Raw genomic sequence first — 15,746 nt, forward strand, 5'->3', positions numbered from 1 at the left:
GACACACACAACTACACACATGCTTACACAGACACACGCACAAACATACACACAGACAAACACAACTACACACAGACACACACAACTACACTCATGCTTACACAGACACACACAGACAAACACAACTACACACATGCTCACAAAGACACACACATACACATACAGACAAACAGAACTACACACATGCTTACACAGACACACACAGACAAACACAACTACACACATGCTCACACAGACACACACACACACACACAGACAAACACAACTACACACATGCTCACACAGACACACACAGAATAACAGAACTACACACATGCTCACACAGACACACACATACACACACAGACAAACACAACTACACACATGCTCACACAGACACACACATACACACACAGAATAACAGAACTACACACATGCTCACACAGACACACACATACACACACAGACAAACAGAACTACAAACATGCTTACACAGACACACACAAAGACAAACACAACTACACACATGCTCACACACGTGCACAAACACACACACACACACACACACCTCTTTGTTTAAAACCATTACGTTTAAAAATTCTATTGAATGTTTTTCATAAATACAATAATGATCATTTTCACTCTTTTATGAACAGTTCATGTATTGATGTGTTACTTTGATAATTCGACCTTTGTGTTCCTGGAACGTAACGTCTCTGTTCATTTTTGAAGTTTTTGTCTGATAACTACTGGGATGTGTTTGAACCACAGAGCCCTCTAGTGGTGAGAAAGCAACGGTTAAAAGCTTCCATGACGTTTGTAGAAAAACTCTAAACTTTGACACTTCCCAGGAAAACTGATGTTGCGTCTCAAATCACACACTTCTCTAAGTGTACTACTTTACAGTACACTGTAAGAAAGAACACATACTTACACACTTTAACTCTGACTGTAACCAGTCGTAGAAACACTGACTCTTGACTCTTGACGTCCAGCAGGAAAAACATCAAAAATGAATGAAGGGATGATTGAGTCGTCGGCTGATGGTTAATAATTCATCATCACTCTGGCAGTGAAGCTGTGTTGGCTTCCTGTCCAGAGTGTCCCTCACCTCAGTATCCGGGGCAATATTACTATAATTGTCCAGGTTACCAGACGCAATTAAAATTCTTTAATTTACAGAAAGATCGAAGGATGAACTTTTCTATTTACGTACTGACCTCTGACTGATTCATGTGATACACTGAGCTCAAAGATCTGTCAATGTTTTAGTTCAACTTTGGTTAGTTAAGAAGCTGCACCTCGTTTCTCTGTAGTATTACTCAATGAGGATGTGTACTATTTCTCCTCGAGGATCTGTAGTATTACTCTGCGAGGATCTGTAGTATTACTCCAAGAGTATCTGTAGTATTACTCCACAAGGATCTGTAGTATAACTCCAAAAGGATCTGTAGTATTACTCTGCAAGTCTTTGTAGTATTACTCCACAAAGATCTGTAGTATTACTCCATGAGGATCTGTGGTATTACTCCAAAGGTATCTGTACAATTACTCTGCGAGTATCTTTAGTATTACTCTGCAAGGATCTGTAGTAATACTCTGCGAGGATCTGTAGTATTACTCCATGAGGATCTGTAGTATTACTCCACGAGGCTCTGTAGTATTACTCCACGAGGATCTGTAGAATTAATCTGCGAGGATCTGTAGTATTACTCCAGAAGAATCTGTAGTATTATTCTGCAAGTCTTCGTAGTATTACTCCACAAAGATCTGTAGTATTACTACATGAGGATCTGTAGTATTACTCTCTGCAAGGATCTGTAGTAATACTCTGCGAGGATCTGTAGTATTACTCCACGAGGATCTGTAGAAATAATCTGCGAGGAACTTTAGTATTACTCTGCAAGGATCTGTAGTAATACTCTGCGAGGATCTGTAGTATTACTCCACGAGGATCTGTAGTATTACTCCCCGAGGATCTGTAGTATTACTCCACGAGGATCTTTAGTATTACTCCAAGAGGATCTGTAGTATTACTCTGCGAGTCTTTGTAGTATAACTCCACGAGGATCAGCAGTATTACTCCAAAAGTATCTGTTGTATTACTCCAAGAGGATCTGTAGTATTACTCCAAGAGGATCTGTAGAGTTAATCTACAAGGATCTTTAGTATTACTCCAAGAGGATCTGCAGTATTACTCCACGACGATCTTTAGTATTATTCCAAGAGGATCTGTAGTATTACTCTGCGAGTCGTTGTAGTATTACTCCACAAGGATCTGTAGTATTACTCCACAAGTGTCTGTACAATTACTCTGCGAGTATCTTTAGTATTACTCTGCAAGGATCTGTAGTAATACTCCAAGAGGATCTGTAGTATTACTCCACGAGGATCTGTAGTATTACTCCACAAGGATCTGTAGTATTACTCCAAGAGGATCTGTAGTATTACTCTGCGAGTCTTCGTAGTATTACTCTACGAGGATCTTTAGTATTACTCCAAGAGGATCTGTAGTATTACTCTGTGAGTCTTTGTAGTATTACTTCACGAGGATCTGCAGTATTACTCCAAAAGTATCTGTTGTATTACTCCAAGAGGATCTGTAGAATTAATCTGCGAGGATCTATAGTATTACTTTGCGAGGATCTGTAGTATTACTCCACGAGGCTTCTAGTAAGTAATCTGTCACTGCTGCAGACCAATACCTCAAATGTGTCTGAGCTTGAACATAGTCTTATGGTGTGTTCAAGGACTCTCGTAAAAGACATGATTCTGGTTCTTCAAAGAGCTGCTTGACTCACGGCTCCTCTGGGCTCAAGTGTCTTGTTTGTGTTGAAAGGATGGAGGAAGATTCATGAGTTTGTCTCTGAGGAGTCTGACGAGCAGCTGATGGTTCATTATTAACGACTGCAGCCAAGAATCTTCACGACGTCACCAGACGATGCTGTCGCTTCAAAGCTCAGAGAATCACTGGGTTCACAGTGAAATGATCCTTAAGCTGTGATCGTGTTCGTCCTTCGAGATCAATTCTCGTGAGATTTGAAATCATTCATGATCATCATCACGTTTATGATCACAGGGAGTCTGAGAAGAGTAACAGTCAGTACTGCTGCTAACCATGAGCTAAAGAAACCTGTGCACTTTGGTAACAAGATACTTTAGTAACAAGATACTTTAGTAACAAGATACTTTAGTAACAAGATACTTAGTGACAACATACTTTAGTAACAAGATACTTTAGTAACAATATACTTTAGTAACAAGATACTTAGTGACAACGTACTTTAGTAACAAGATACTTTAGTAACAAGATACTTAGTGACAACATACTTTAGTAACAAGATACTTTAGTAACAAGATACTTTAGTAACAAGATACTTAGTGACAACATACTTTAGTAACAAGATACTTTAGTAACAAGATACTTTAGTAACAAGATACTTAGTGACAACATACTTTAGTAACAAGATAATTTAGTAACAATATACTTTAGTAACAAGATACTTAGTGACAACATACTTTAGTAACAAGATACTTTAGTAACAAGATACTTTAGTAACAAGATACTTAGTGACAACATACTTTAGTAACAAGATACTTTAGTAACAAGATACTTTAGTAACAAGATACTTAGGTCTCGAAAAGCGCTATATAAATATATATTACTTACTTACTTACTTACTTACTTTAGTAACAAGATACTTTAGTAACAAGATACTTTAGTAACAAGATACTTAGTGACAACATACTTTAGTAACAAGATACTTTAGTAACAATATACTTTAGTAACAAGATACTTAGTGACAACATACTTTAGTAACAAGATACTTTAGTAACAAGATACTTAGTGACAACATACTTTAGTAACAAGATACTTTAGTAACAAGATACTTTAGTAACAAGATACTTAGTGACAAGATACTTTAGTAACAAGATACTTTAGTAACAAGATACTTTAGTAACAAGATACTTAGTGACAACATACTTTAGTAACAAGATAATTTAGTAACAATATACTTTAGTAACAAGATACTTAGTGACAACATACTTTAGTAACAAGATACTTTAGTAACAAGATACTTTAGTAACAAGATACTTTAGTAACAAGATACTTAGTGACAACATACTTTAGTAATAAGATACTTTGGTAACAAGATACTTTAGTAACAAGATACTTAGTAACAAAGCACTTTGGTAACAATATACTTTAGTAACAAGATACTTTAGTAACCAGGCACTTTGGTAACAAGATACTTTAGTAACAAGATACTTTAGTAACAAGGCACTTTGGTAACAAGATACTTTAGTAACAAGATACTTTAGTAACAAGGCACTTTGGTAACAAGATACTTTAGTAACAAGATACTTAGTAACAAGGCACTTTGGTAACAAGGCACTTTAGTAACAAGATACTTTAGTAACACGATTCTTTAGTAACAAGATACTTAACTAACAAGATACTTTGGTAACAAGGCACTTTAGTAACAAGATACTTTGGTAACAAGATACTTTGGTAACAAGGCACTTTAGTAACAAGATACTTTGGTAACAAGATCATTTAGTAACAAGATACTTAGTAACAAGGCACTTTGGTAACAAGGCACTTTGATAACAAGATACTTAGTAACAAGGCACTTTGGTAACAAGATACTTTAGTAACAAGATACTTTAGTAACAAGGCACTTTGGTAACAATATACTTTAGTAACAAGATACTTTAGTAACAAGGCACTTTGGTAACAAGATACTTTAGTAACAAGATACTTTAGTAACAAGGCACTTTGGTAACAAGATACTTTAGTAACAAAATACTTAGTAACAAGGCACTTTGGTAACAAGATACTTTAGTAACAAGATACTTTAGTAACAAGATACTTTAGTAACAAGGCACTTTGGTAACACGATACTTTAGTAACAAGATACTTAACTAACAAGATACTTTGGTAACAAGGCACTTTAGTAACAAGATACTTTAGTAACAAGATTCTTTAGTAACAAGATACTTAACTAATAAGATACTTTGGTAACAAAGCACTTTAGTAACAAGATACTTAACTAACAAGATACTTTGGTAACAAGATACTTAGTGACAACATACTTTAGTAACAAGATACTTTAGTAACAAGATACTTTAGTAACAAGATACTTTAGTAACAAGATACTTAGTAACAAGATACTTTAGTAACAAGGCACTTTGGTAACAAGATACTTTAGTAACAAGATACTTAGTAACAAGATACTTTGGTAACAAGATACTTTAGTAACACGATTCTTTAGTAACAAGATACTTAACTAACAAGATACTTTAGTAACAAGATACTTTGGTAACAAGATACTTTAGTAACACGATTCTTTAGTAACAAGATACTTAACTAACAAGATACTTTAGTAACAAGATACTTTGGTAACAAGATACTATAGTAACAAGATACTTTGGTAACAAGATACTTTAGTAACAATCATGTTTTCCTGCCACAGGAGCACGAAGAGACGCCGACAGCCTCACTCTTGAACCTGGACAACTCTGACAACATCATGGAGGTCGAGTCACACTCAGAGTCACATGATTCACATGAGTCATACGATCCCACAAGTCTCATGAGTCACATGAGTCACACAAGTCACATCATTCACACGATTATCATGAGTCACATGAATCACACAAGTCTCATGAGTCACATGAGTAACATAACTCACATAATTCACACGAGTCACATGAGTGACATGAGTCCCATCAGGCCCATGAGTCTCCTGAGTCTCATGAGTAACAGAAGTCTCATGAGTCACATGAATCACATGAGTAACATGACTCACATGAGTCACACAAGTCTCATGAGTCACACATGTCACATGAATCACACGAGTCTTGTGAGTCACACATGTCACATGAATCACATGAGTCACATCAATCACACGAGTCACATGAGTCACATAAGCAACATGAGTCACATGAGTCACATCAATCACACGAGTCACATGAGTCACATAAGCAACATGAGTCACATGAGTCACATCAATCACACAAGTCACATGAGTCACATAAGTAACATGAGTCACATGAGTCACATGAGTCACATAAGCAACATGAGTCACATGAGTCACATGAGTCACATAAGCAACATGAGTCACATGAGTCACATGAGTCACATGAGTCACATCAATCACACGAGTCACATGAGTCACATAAGTAACATGAGTCACATGAGTCACATCAATCACACGAGTCACATGAGTCACATAAGTAACATGAGTCACATGAGTCACATCAATCACACGAGTCACATGATCCGTGCAAGCGTCATTCTGATGCTGCAGTCTTGATTGACAGGTCAGCCCGGCGACCCAGAGGAGGATCCGGGCCTCTCTGTCGGACCTGGACACGGAGGAGGCCATCGAGAACCTCTCGGTCCGGCAGCTGAAGGAGATCCTGGCTCGGAACTTTGTCAACTATTCCGGCTGCTGCGAGAAGTGGGAGCTGCTGGAGCGAGTGCATCGACTCTACAGGGAGAACGAACAGAACCGAAGATCCAGTGAGTTTTGATTCCTTCTCCTCCGAGTCTTTATCTTTCGTCCTTGACGACGTCTCTTTTTCTTTCAGTGGAAAACGTCAGCATCACTGCAGGTGACTATGACTTTCATCTAGCTTGATCATGCTAATAGCATAGCTTAGCTTAGCATCAGCATTGTTAGCGATATCTCTGCCATGTTTACACTAGTTATTATATTCCTGGGAGGAGGCTCCGAGCAGGGGCCGCAAGACTAGCTCCAAGGCTCGGGTCATGTCTGCTGGTGTAGCCTCTGGAGCTGTGGAGACGGATCCTGTCGAGGCTACTGACCAAGAACGATTCGAAGACCTCCTTAATCCCACCATCTTGTCTACCGAGGAAGGAGCTAGGTTAGGGGACTTGGACTAGACTGCTCTATCTCTGGGTTTGAGGTGGCCTAGGTGATTAAGAGTCCCCGGGGCTGGATAAGATCCGCCCAGGGTTTCTCAAGGTCGTGGATGATAGGTTAGGTTAGGTAGAACTAGAAGGTAGAACCTGAACCTAAGCCTTTGAAAGTTAGGTCTCAGAGGCGTGTCATCTCGGCCGATACTGCAGACAGTTTTTCTGCTATGTTTGACGCTCTTTCCTTTGATGACTGCCCAGACGTGGACAGTTTGATTCACTGTTTCACTGGTCATTGTGTTGAAATACTGGATCAAGTGGCACCTGTTAAATCGAACTTGAAAATTCAGAAAAAACGGTGCCCTTGGACAAATGAAGATCTCCTGAGTCTGAAGAGACTTTGTCGAAAGACTGAGCGTCTCTGGAAGTCCACTAAACTCGAGGTGCATAGACTTCACCTCAGGGATCTGACGACTTCTTACAATGAGATGGTAGAAACTGCTAGATCTGATTACATCAGAAAACTGGTAGCAGCAAATAGGAAAAACCCCAAAGTTTTGTTTGACACGATTAATTCTCTTGTGTCTCCTGCTCCTCAAATCACGCCTGTCTTTTGTGAAGCTGAGAGCAATGCATTGTTGAGATTTTTCATTGACAAAATTAAATTGATCAAAGAGAAAATCTCTCCCCCTTTGTTTGGAACCCCTACTGTCTCTGAGCCCATCTCCTCCTCTTGGTCCTCCTTAACTACTGTATCTTTGGGTGATATCTCGGCACTAGTGAACAAGATGACACCCTCCTCTTGCTCAGATGATGTCCTTCCTTGTAGGCTTTTTATCAAAGTATTTGATGTAATTGGCCCCTGGGTTACCAATATGGTGAACCTCTCCCTTTCCACAGGGGTTTTTCCCAATGCATTTAAACATGCCATTGTGGAGCCTCTGCTCAAAAAAACAGGCTTAGACCCAACTGACCTCAGTGATTTCAGGCCTATTTCTAAGCTCCCTTTCTTGTCCAAGATCTTGGAGAAGGTGGTGTCTGAGCAGCTGTCTTTGTTCCTGGATCAGAGCGACATCCATGAGAAGTTTCAGACTGGCTTCCGTAAACATCACTCTACGGAGACAGCTTTATTGAAAGTGTCCAGTGGCATCATGATGTCGGCTGACTCTGGTAAATTCACGGTTCTGGTTCTCTTGGATCAGCCTTTGACACAGTTGATCACCAGATCCTGCTGAGAAGACTGAGGGATGAAGTGGGACTGTCTGGGTCTGTGTTAGAATGGTTCTCATCTTACCTTTCTGGGCGCAGTTTTAGTGTATCTGCCAATCAAATGAGGTCTGAATCGGCAGATCTGTTGTGTGGAGTCCCTCAAGGTTCTGTTCTGGGTCCTTTATTGTTTTTGCTGTACTTGATTCCCCTCGGTAAAATCATTCAGAGATTTACAGATGTTTCTTATCACATTTTTGCTGATGACATCCAGCTCTACTGCTCTTTTGACCCAACTGAGCCCCAAAGACTGAACAGCTTAGTCTATTGTTTGCTAGAAATCAAACAATGAGTGAAAACACTCTACAGCTAAATGTGGACAAAACTGAAACTCTGGTGATTGCTCCTGATGATAAGGTTCCAGGGTTGAGTCAGTACTTGGGTGACTTAGGTCAGTCTGTCAAACTGAACCTGAGAAACCTGGGTGTTGTATTTGACAAAGACATGTCTCTTGTTCGACACTGTAGAAAACTAGAAAAAAGCGCTATATAAATAAATATTACTTACTTACTTACTTACTTACTTACTTTATTGTTGTGGGGCGGTCATGGCTGACACGCCTCTGAAACATAGCAGGGTCATCTGGGACAGCACCTCTGGGGGGTAGTTGAACCTCGGTACCAGGAGGATCAATGTGGTTTTCGTCCGGGTCTTGGAACTGTGGATCAGCTTCACACCCTCTGCAGGATCCTAGAGGGTTCATGGGAGTCCGCCCCACCTGTCCACGTGTGCTTGTGGATCTGAGGAAGGCATTTGACCGTGTTCCCGGCAGGGGTCTGATGGGATGTTTAGGGAATATGGTGTATCAGACACTCTGTCTGTTCTCTATACCAATGGAGTCAGATCGTGGTCCACGTAGTCGGACTGTGGCGGTAAAGAGAGAGCTGAGCCAAAAGGCAAAGCTCTGCGTCTCCACCTTCAACTATGGTCACGTACAGTGGGTAGTACAAGGTCATCTGGGAGAGGCTCGGAGTAGAACTGCTGCTCCGGAAGTCCTGTTGAAGTGGCTCGGACATGTGATCAGGACGCCTCGTGGGTACGCCTCCCTGGTGAAGGGTTCTGGGCTCGTCCCGCCGGGAGGTGACCACGGGGCAGACGCAGGACATGCTGGAGGGACTAAGTCTCGCAGCTGGTCTGGGAACGCCTCGGGGTCCCTTTGGAAGAGCAGGATGATGTAGTCCGGGCCCCCCTACTGAAGCTGCTGCCCCGTCGACCCAAACTCGGATTAGCGGTAGAAGACCATGTCAAACGAATGCTAATGCTAATGCTAATGCTAAATATTTGAAACATAGTTTATAACTTAACAAATAAAAACAAATCCTGGATCATGTTTTCCTGGAGCAGCTCAAGTGAATGAAGATGTTATTACTAGTTGTTACTAGTTGTTACTAGTTGTTGTTGGTCCACTAACAAACTTGTGATCACCAGTCGTCGCTCTTCCTCCGCCTCGGAGCAACACTGGCCTCCGAGGTACGTTTGTGTCGCCGCGTCATGTGATGCATGTGCAGCTCGAAGCTTCACTTCATCTCTTGAGCTTCATCTCTGTCGTCATTTCATCCACGATCTTGTTGCAGCGCCTCCTGCAGGTGCAGTTGCACTGTCGCCACAGTGCAACTGCAGTTTGTAGTTCAAGTATAAAAACAATATTTATAGCCGGAAGAAGTTTATCTTCAATATTTTAAACACAACAAAATACTTTTTTGTTGACAAGATTGAATTGAATGAATTCAATAATTATTATTCAAATACATTTATATTAATCAAATAAAAAAGAGACAATAAGAAATAATTAGATGCAAACAAACAATTCAAAGAAAGGAATATCATATAATACATTTTTAACTAAATATGATGTATAAATAAAATTCAATATTCATGAATTTACAAGATCAGACAGGAAGTGGTTTTAACCCTGAATACAGAGGCGACTGAGATATTGATGTTTTCATCTTCATCACATTCATGTTTTCATCTTCATCACATTCATGTTTTTATCTTCATCACATTCATGTTTTATCTTCATCACATTCATGTTTTCATCTTCATCACATTCATGTTTTTATCTTCATCACATTCATGTTTTATCTTCATCACATTCATGTTTTCATCTTCATCACATTCATGTTTTTATCTTCATCACATTCATGTTTTTATCTTCATCACATTCATGTTTTCATCTTCATCACATTCATGTTTTTATCTTCATCACATTCATGTTTTTATCTTCATCACATTCATGTTTTCATCTTCATCACATTCATGTTTTCATCTTCATCACATTCATGTTTTTATCTTCATCACATTCATGTTTTTATCTTCATCACATTCATGTTTTCATCTTCATCACATTCATGTTTTTATCTTCATCACATTCATGTTTTCATCTTCATCACATTCATGTTTTCATCTTCATCACATTCATGTTTTCATCTTCATCACATTCATGTTTTTATCTTCATCACATTCATGTTTTTATCTTCATCACATTCATGTTTTCATCTTCATCACAGTCATGTTTTTATCTTCATCACATTCATGTTTTTATCTTCATCACATTCATGTTTTTATCTTCATCACATTCATGTTTTCATCTTCATCACATTCATGTTTTTATCTTCATCACATTCATGTTTTTATCTTCATCACATTCATGTTTTTATCTTCATCACATTAATGTTTTTATCTTCATCACATTCATTTTTTTATCTTCATCACATTCATGTTTTCATCTTCATCACATTCATGTTTTCATCTTCATCACATTCATGTTTTCATCTTCATCACATTCATGTTTTTATCTTCATCACATTCATGTTTTTATCTTCATCACATTCATGTTTTCATCTTCATCACAGTCATGTTTTTATCTTCATCACATTCATGTTTTTATCTTCATCACATTCATGTTTTTATCTTCATCACATTCATGTTTTCATCTTCATCACATTCATGTTTTTATCTTCATCACATTCATGTTTTTATCTTCATCACATTCATGTTTTCATCTTCATCACATTCATGTTTTTATCTTCATCACATTCATGTTTTTATCTTCATCACATTCATGTTTTTATCTTCATCACATTCATGTTTTCATCTTCATCACATTCATGTTTTCATCTTCATCACATTCATGTTTTTATCTTCATCACATTCATGTTTTCATCTTCATCACATTCATGTTTTCATCTTCATCACATTCATGTTTTCATCTTCATCACATTCATGTTTTTATCTTCATCACATTCATGTTTTTATCTTCATCACATTCATGTTTTCATCTTCATCAAATTCATGTTTTTATCTTCATCACATTCATGTTTTTATCTTCATCAAATTCATGTTTTTATCTTCATCACATTCATGTTTTCATCTTCATCACAAAAATGTTTTTATCTTCATCACATTCATGTTTTCATCTTCATCACATTCATGTTTTCATCTTCATCACAAACATGTTTTCATCTTCATCACATTCATGTTTTTATCTTCATCACATTCATGTTTTTATCTTCATCACATTCATGTTTTTATCTTCATCACATTAATGTTTTCATCTTCATCACATTCATGTTTTTATCTTCATCACATTCATGTTTTCATCTTCATCACATTCATGTTTTTATCTTCATCACATTCATGTTTTCATCTTCATCACATTCATGTTTTTGTCTTCATCACATTCATGTTTTCATCTTCATCACATTCATGTTTTCATCTTCATCACATTCATGTTTTTATCTTCATCACATTCATGTTTTCATCCTAATCACATTCATGTTTTTATCTTCATCACATTCATGTTTTCATCTTCATCACATTCATGTTTTCATCTTCATCACAAACATGTTTTCATCTTCATCACAAACATGTTTTCATCTTCATCACATTCATGTTTTCATCTTCATCACATTCATGTTTTCATCTTCATCACATTCATGTTTTCATCTTCATCACATTCATGTTTTTATCTTCATCACATTCATGTTTTCATCTTCATCACATTCATGTTTTATCTTCATCACCTTAATGTTTTCATCTTCATCACATTCATGTTTTCATCTTCATCACATTCATGTTTTTATCTTCATCACATTCATGTTTTTATCTTCATCACATTCATGTTTTCATCTTCATCACATTCATGTTTTTATCTTCATCACATTCATGTTTTCATCCTAATCACATTCATGTTTTTATCTTCATCACATTCATGTTTTTATCTTCATCACATTCATGTTTTCATCTTCATCACAAACATGTTTTCATCTTCATCACAAACATGTTTTCATCTTCATCAAAAACATGTTTTCATCTTCAATCCTTCCTTCTTTTGTTCTTTTGTGAATCCAAACAGTGTTGAATATTGATACAGTGTCGTGAAAAGAATATTGTGATATTTAATAATGTGGATGTTTTAATACCACCCTACACAACAGACTACCATCTTTTTCGCACTATAAGGTGCACTTAAAAGCCTTTAAATTTCCTTATATATGAACATTACCGGGTGAGTGACTTGTTTACAAACACTTTCATGACTCTGAGCCGACTGAGCCGACACGCTGTGGGCGGGATTACGTCATTGCATCATCACAGGGCGGGATTAACGATGCACTTCACATCATGGCGGACGTCTATGGAGTAAGATTACTGCAACCGGTTTGAGCGAGTGCGTCTTGGACACTCAAAATCACTGTGCTGCGCATTCAACATGTCATACACGTGTGTGCAACATGTCATACCCTTGCGTTCAACATGCCATACACGTGCGTTCAACATGTCATACACGTGCGTTCAACATGCCATACACGTGCGTTCAACATGCCATACACGTGCGTTCAACATGCCATACACGTGCGTTCAACATGCCATACACGTGCGTTCAACATGCCATACACGTGCGTTCAACATGCCATACACGTGCGTTCAACATGCCATACACGTGCGTTCAACATGCCATACACGTGCGCTCTAGCCGTCATACACGCGCTCAACTTCACTGCTGCTCAACATTTGTCTGCTCACATCACAGTCTCACGCGCTGCTGCTCGAAGACTTTTAAACATCATTTGAACATCATTACCATGAGAGTGAACAAAGTTGTCAGAACGCTTAATAAAGTTTTACTTTATCTGACTGTTTTGTTGACATTCCCTTTAGCTCAGCTTTATCTAGTGGATGATAACACAACCGCAGTCAAACGTTTGTATCTTTTATTCCATGCGCCTTATAATCTGTTGCGCCTAATAGTGCGGAAAATACGGTAAACATACTAAATGTTTCCTGAAAGTTTTCTGCTCACACGACGTCTTCTCTCCTCAGACAACGTCAAAGCTCAACTGGCGTCGGACGAGAACCTCTGTCGCATCTGCATGGACGCCATCATCGACTGCGTGCTGCTGGAGTGCGGTCACATGGTCACCTGCACCAAGTGCGGCAAGAGGATGAGCGAGTGTCCGATCTGCAGGCAGTACGTGGTGCGGGCCGTCCACGTCTTCAAGTCCTAGCTACTGTGTCCGAGGACCCGGAGCACCTGCACGCCGGTCCCGTGCACGCCGGTCCCGTGCACGCCGGTCCCGTGCACGCCGGTCCCGTGCACGCCGGTCCCGTGACGCCGGTCCCGTGACGCCCCGGACTCTGGAGCCGTCGTGGGTTCTTCGTCTCGTCCTCGTGTCTTCTGGCTCTGACCCAGTGGAACGACCTGAACCGTGACGCGGGGGTCGGTCCGGAGGTTCTGAAGAACAGGCGGAGTTAAAAGACGCGAGGGTGGAGGCCACGGGACGACCGGCTGAACCTCATTGTGCAATATCAGCAGTTTTTATAAAGAAATCTATTCTTCACCGTCGAGAACTCGCCTTCAGTTCATGTTTAGTTTCAACGCATCGTGTGTGTTTGTGTGAATGTGTGTGTGTGTGTGTGTGAACGTGTGTGAGTGTGTGTGAACGTGTGTGTGTGTGTGTATGTGTGTGTCTGTGTGTGTGTATGTGTGTGAGTGTGTGTGTGTAGGTGTGTGTGTGGGTGTGTGTGTGTGTAGGTGTGTGTGTGGATGTGTGTGTGTATGTGTGAATGTGTGTGTCTGTGTGTGTGTGCCTGTGTGTGTATGTGTATGCCTGTGTGTGTGTGTATGTGTGAAAGTGTGTGTCTGTGTGTGTGTGCCTGTGTGTGTATGTGTATGCCTGTGTGTGGGTGTGGGTGTAAGTGTGTGTGTGTAGGTGTGTGTGTGTGTGTGTAAGTGTGTGTGTGTAGGTGTGTGTGTGTGTGTGTAGGTGTGTGTGTGTGTGTGCGTGTGTGTGTGCATGAGTGTGTGTAGGTGTGTGTGTGTGTGTAGGTGTGTGTGTGTGTGTGTGTGTAGGTGTGTGTGTGTGTGTGTGTGTGTGTGTGTTAACCATGACACTTTTTTGTTTCTCTGAGGACGACATGAGTCTATGTTTAAGGTAAAATAGACGATAAAACGAATCTATATAAAGATATAAAGATGTTTCATATCAAAATGTTTCCGAGAAACTTGTCGTGACTCTTGATTGACGCCAGGTGTTGATTTTTGATCGACATATTTCACTGACACTGGAGCGAGATTTCACCGGAAACACCAAAATCAAACCACGTGATCAACGTTTCCTGAGACTTTCATTCAATCAGATCCTCCTTCTTTACGTAAGTGTTCTACTTCACACGTGTGCGCCGCCCGCTGCTGTCTCGAGGTAACCCATAGCAACAGGCTGTGGAGGGCGGAGCACGCATTCGTAGAACCATGGTTACTGAGGTAACCTGGGGAGTTGCCAGGGTTGCAGGTCTAAAACCCGCTTGTGAGTTCACTCCTCCGGGTACTCCACTCTCCTGCCGCAGACCATCCAGAGATGATGACAGAAGATGTTGGACGACAGTGAACTTTGACCTTCAAGCTTCAGCTCAACAGTAAAGTTCAAACAGTTTTTCTATTCACAATAGAAACGAGTAAAGTTTTCAACATGTTCTGGATGAACCTCAGAGTCGGCCGGGAGGAGCCTCCGGGTCGGACCCACGACACACTCCTTCCTCAGTCGTCTGGTGTGCGTTTCTCACGTGTGTTCATCAAGTTGTGTAGCAGTGTTTCAGTGTCGTCACAATATTGTTATTTTGCACATTTTTAAATGTTAAAACTTTCAATTTATTTATTGAAATATTGTTTTGTCATTTCATTAGTTTCTTCAAATTGTTTTTTTTTTTACAAAAACTTAATATTTCATTTAAAAAACTTACACTTATATGAAACCATATGTTTACAAAAATTAATTATTTTTTTAAATGTTAAAAAAATTCAACCTTAATAAAGAAATAATAGAATTGAATGATTAAAAAAACATCAAATATTCTGATGACGCTGAAATATTGACAAAAGTTCTTCAATAACAAAAGTTCCATTCAATGAGTTTGTGTTTTCGGTGTAAAGTTACTCAAATCACGCAGTAATTGTACTTTAGAAACACTCTGGCGGGGGAACGTTCGTGACTCTGACGTCAGCGTCTCACACTCGTGCAATAGCATCTTTCCGCGCAGCCGCCAGGAGGCGCTGTTTCCTCTTCAGAGTAGCTTCATCTCTCTCTTCTGGTTTATGCAAATCACTTGCTGACGT

At 39.4% G+C, this 15,746-nt stretch overlaps 1 protein-coding gene across 1 annotated transcript in view; it reads left to right on the forward strand.

The window, feature by feature from the left end:
• LOC148079013 (E3 ubiquitin-protein ligase RNF34-like) overlaps positions 1–14,315 on the forward strand; it is a 19,681-nt gene extending 5,366 nt beyond the window's left edge. The window contains exons 3-7 of the mRNA XM_087792127.1: positions 5,457–5,519; positions 6,307–6,508; positions 6,577–6,600; positions 9,560–9,601; positions 13,457–14,315. Coding sequence (XP_087648253.1) covers positions 5,457–5,519; positions 6,307–6,508; positions 6,577–6,600; positions 9,560–9,601; positions 13,457–13,641 — 516 coding nt within the window. The 3' untranslated portion in view covers positions 13,642–14,315. The remainder of the gene's footprint in view (positions 1–5,456; positions 5,520–6,306; positions 6,509–6,576; positions 6,601–9,559; positions 9,602–13,456) is intronic.
• The last annotated feature ends 1,431 nt before the right edge of the window (positions 14,316–15,746 follow it).

Source organism: Callionymus lyra, chromosome 5 (genome assembly GCF_982586985.1).
Source record: "Callionymus lyra chromosome 5, fCalLyr1.hap1.1, whole genome shotgun sequence".
In the NCBI taxonomy this organism is placed as follows: Eukaryota; Metazoa; Chordata; class Actinopteri; order Syngnathiformes; family Callionymidae; genus Callionymus; species Callionymus lyra.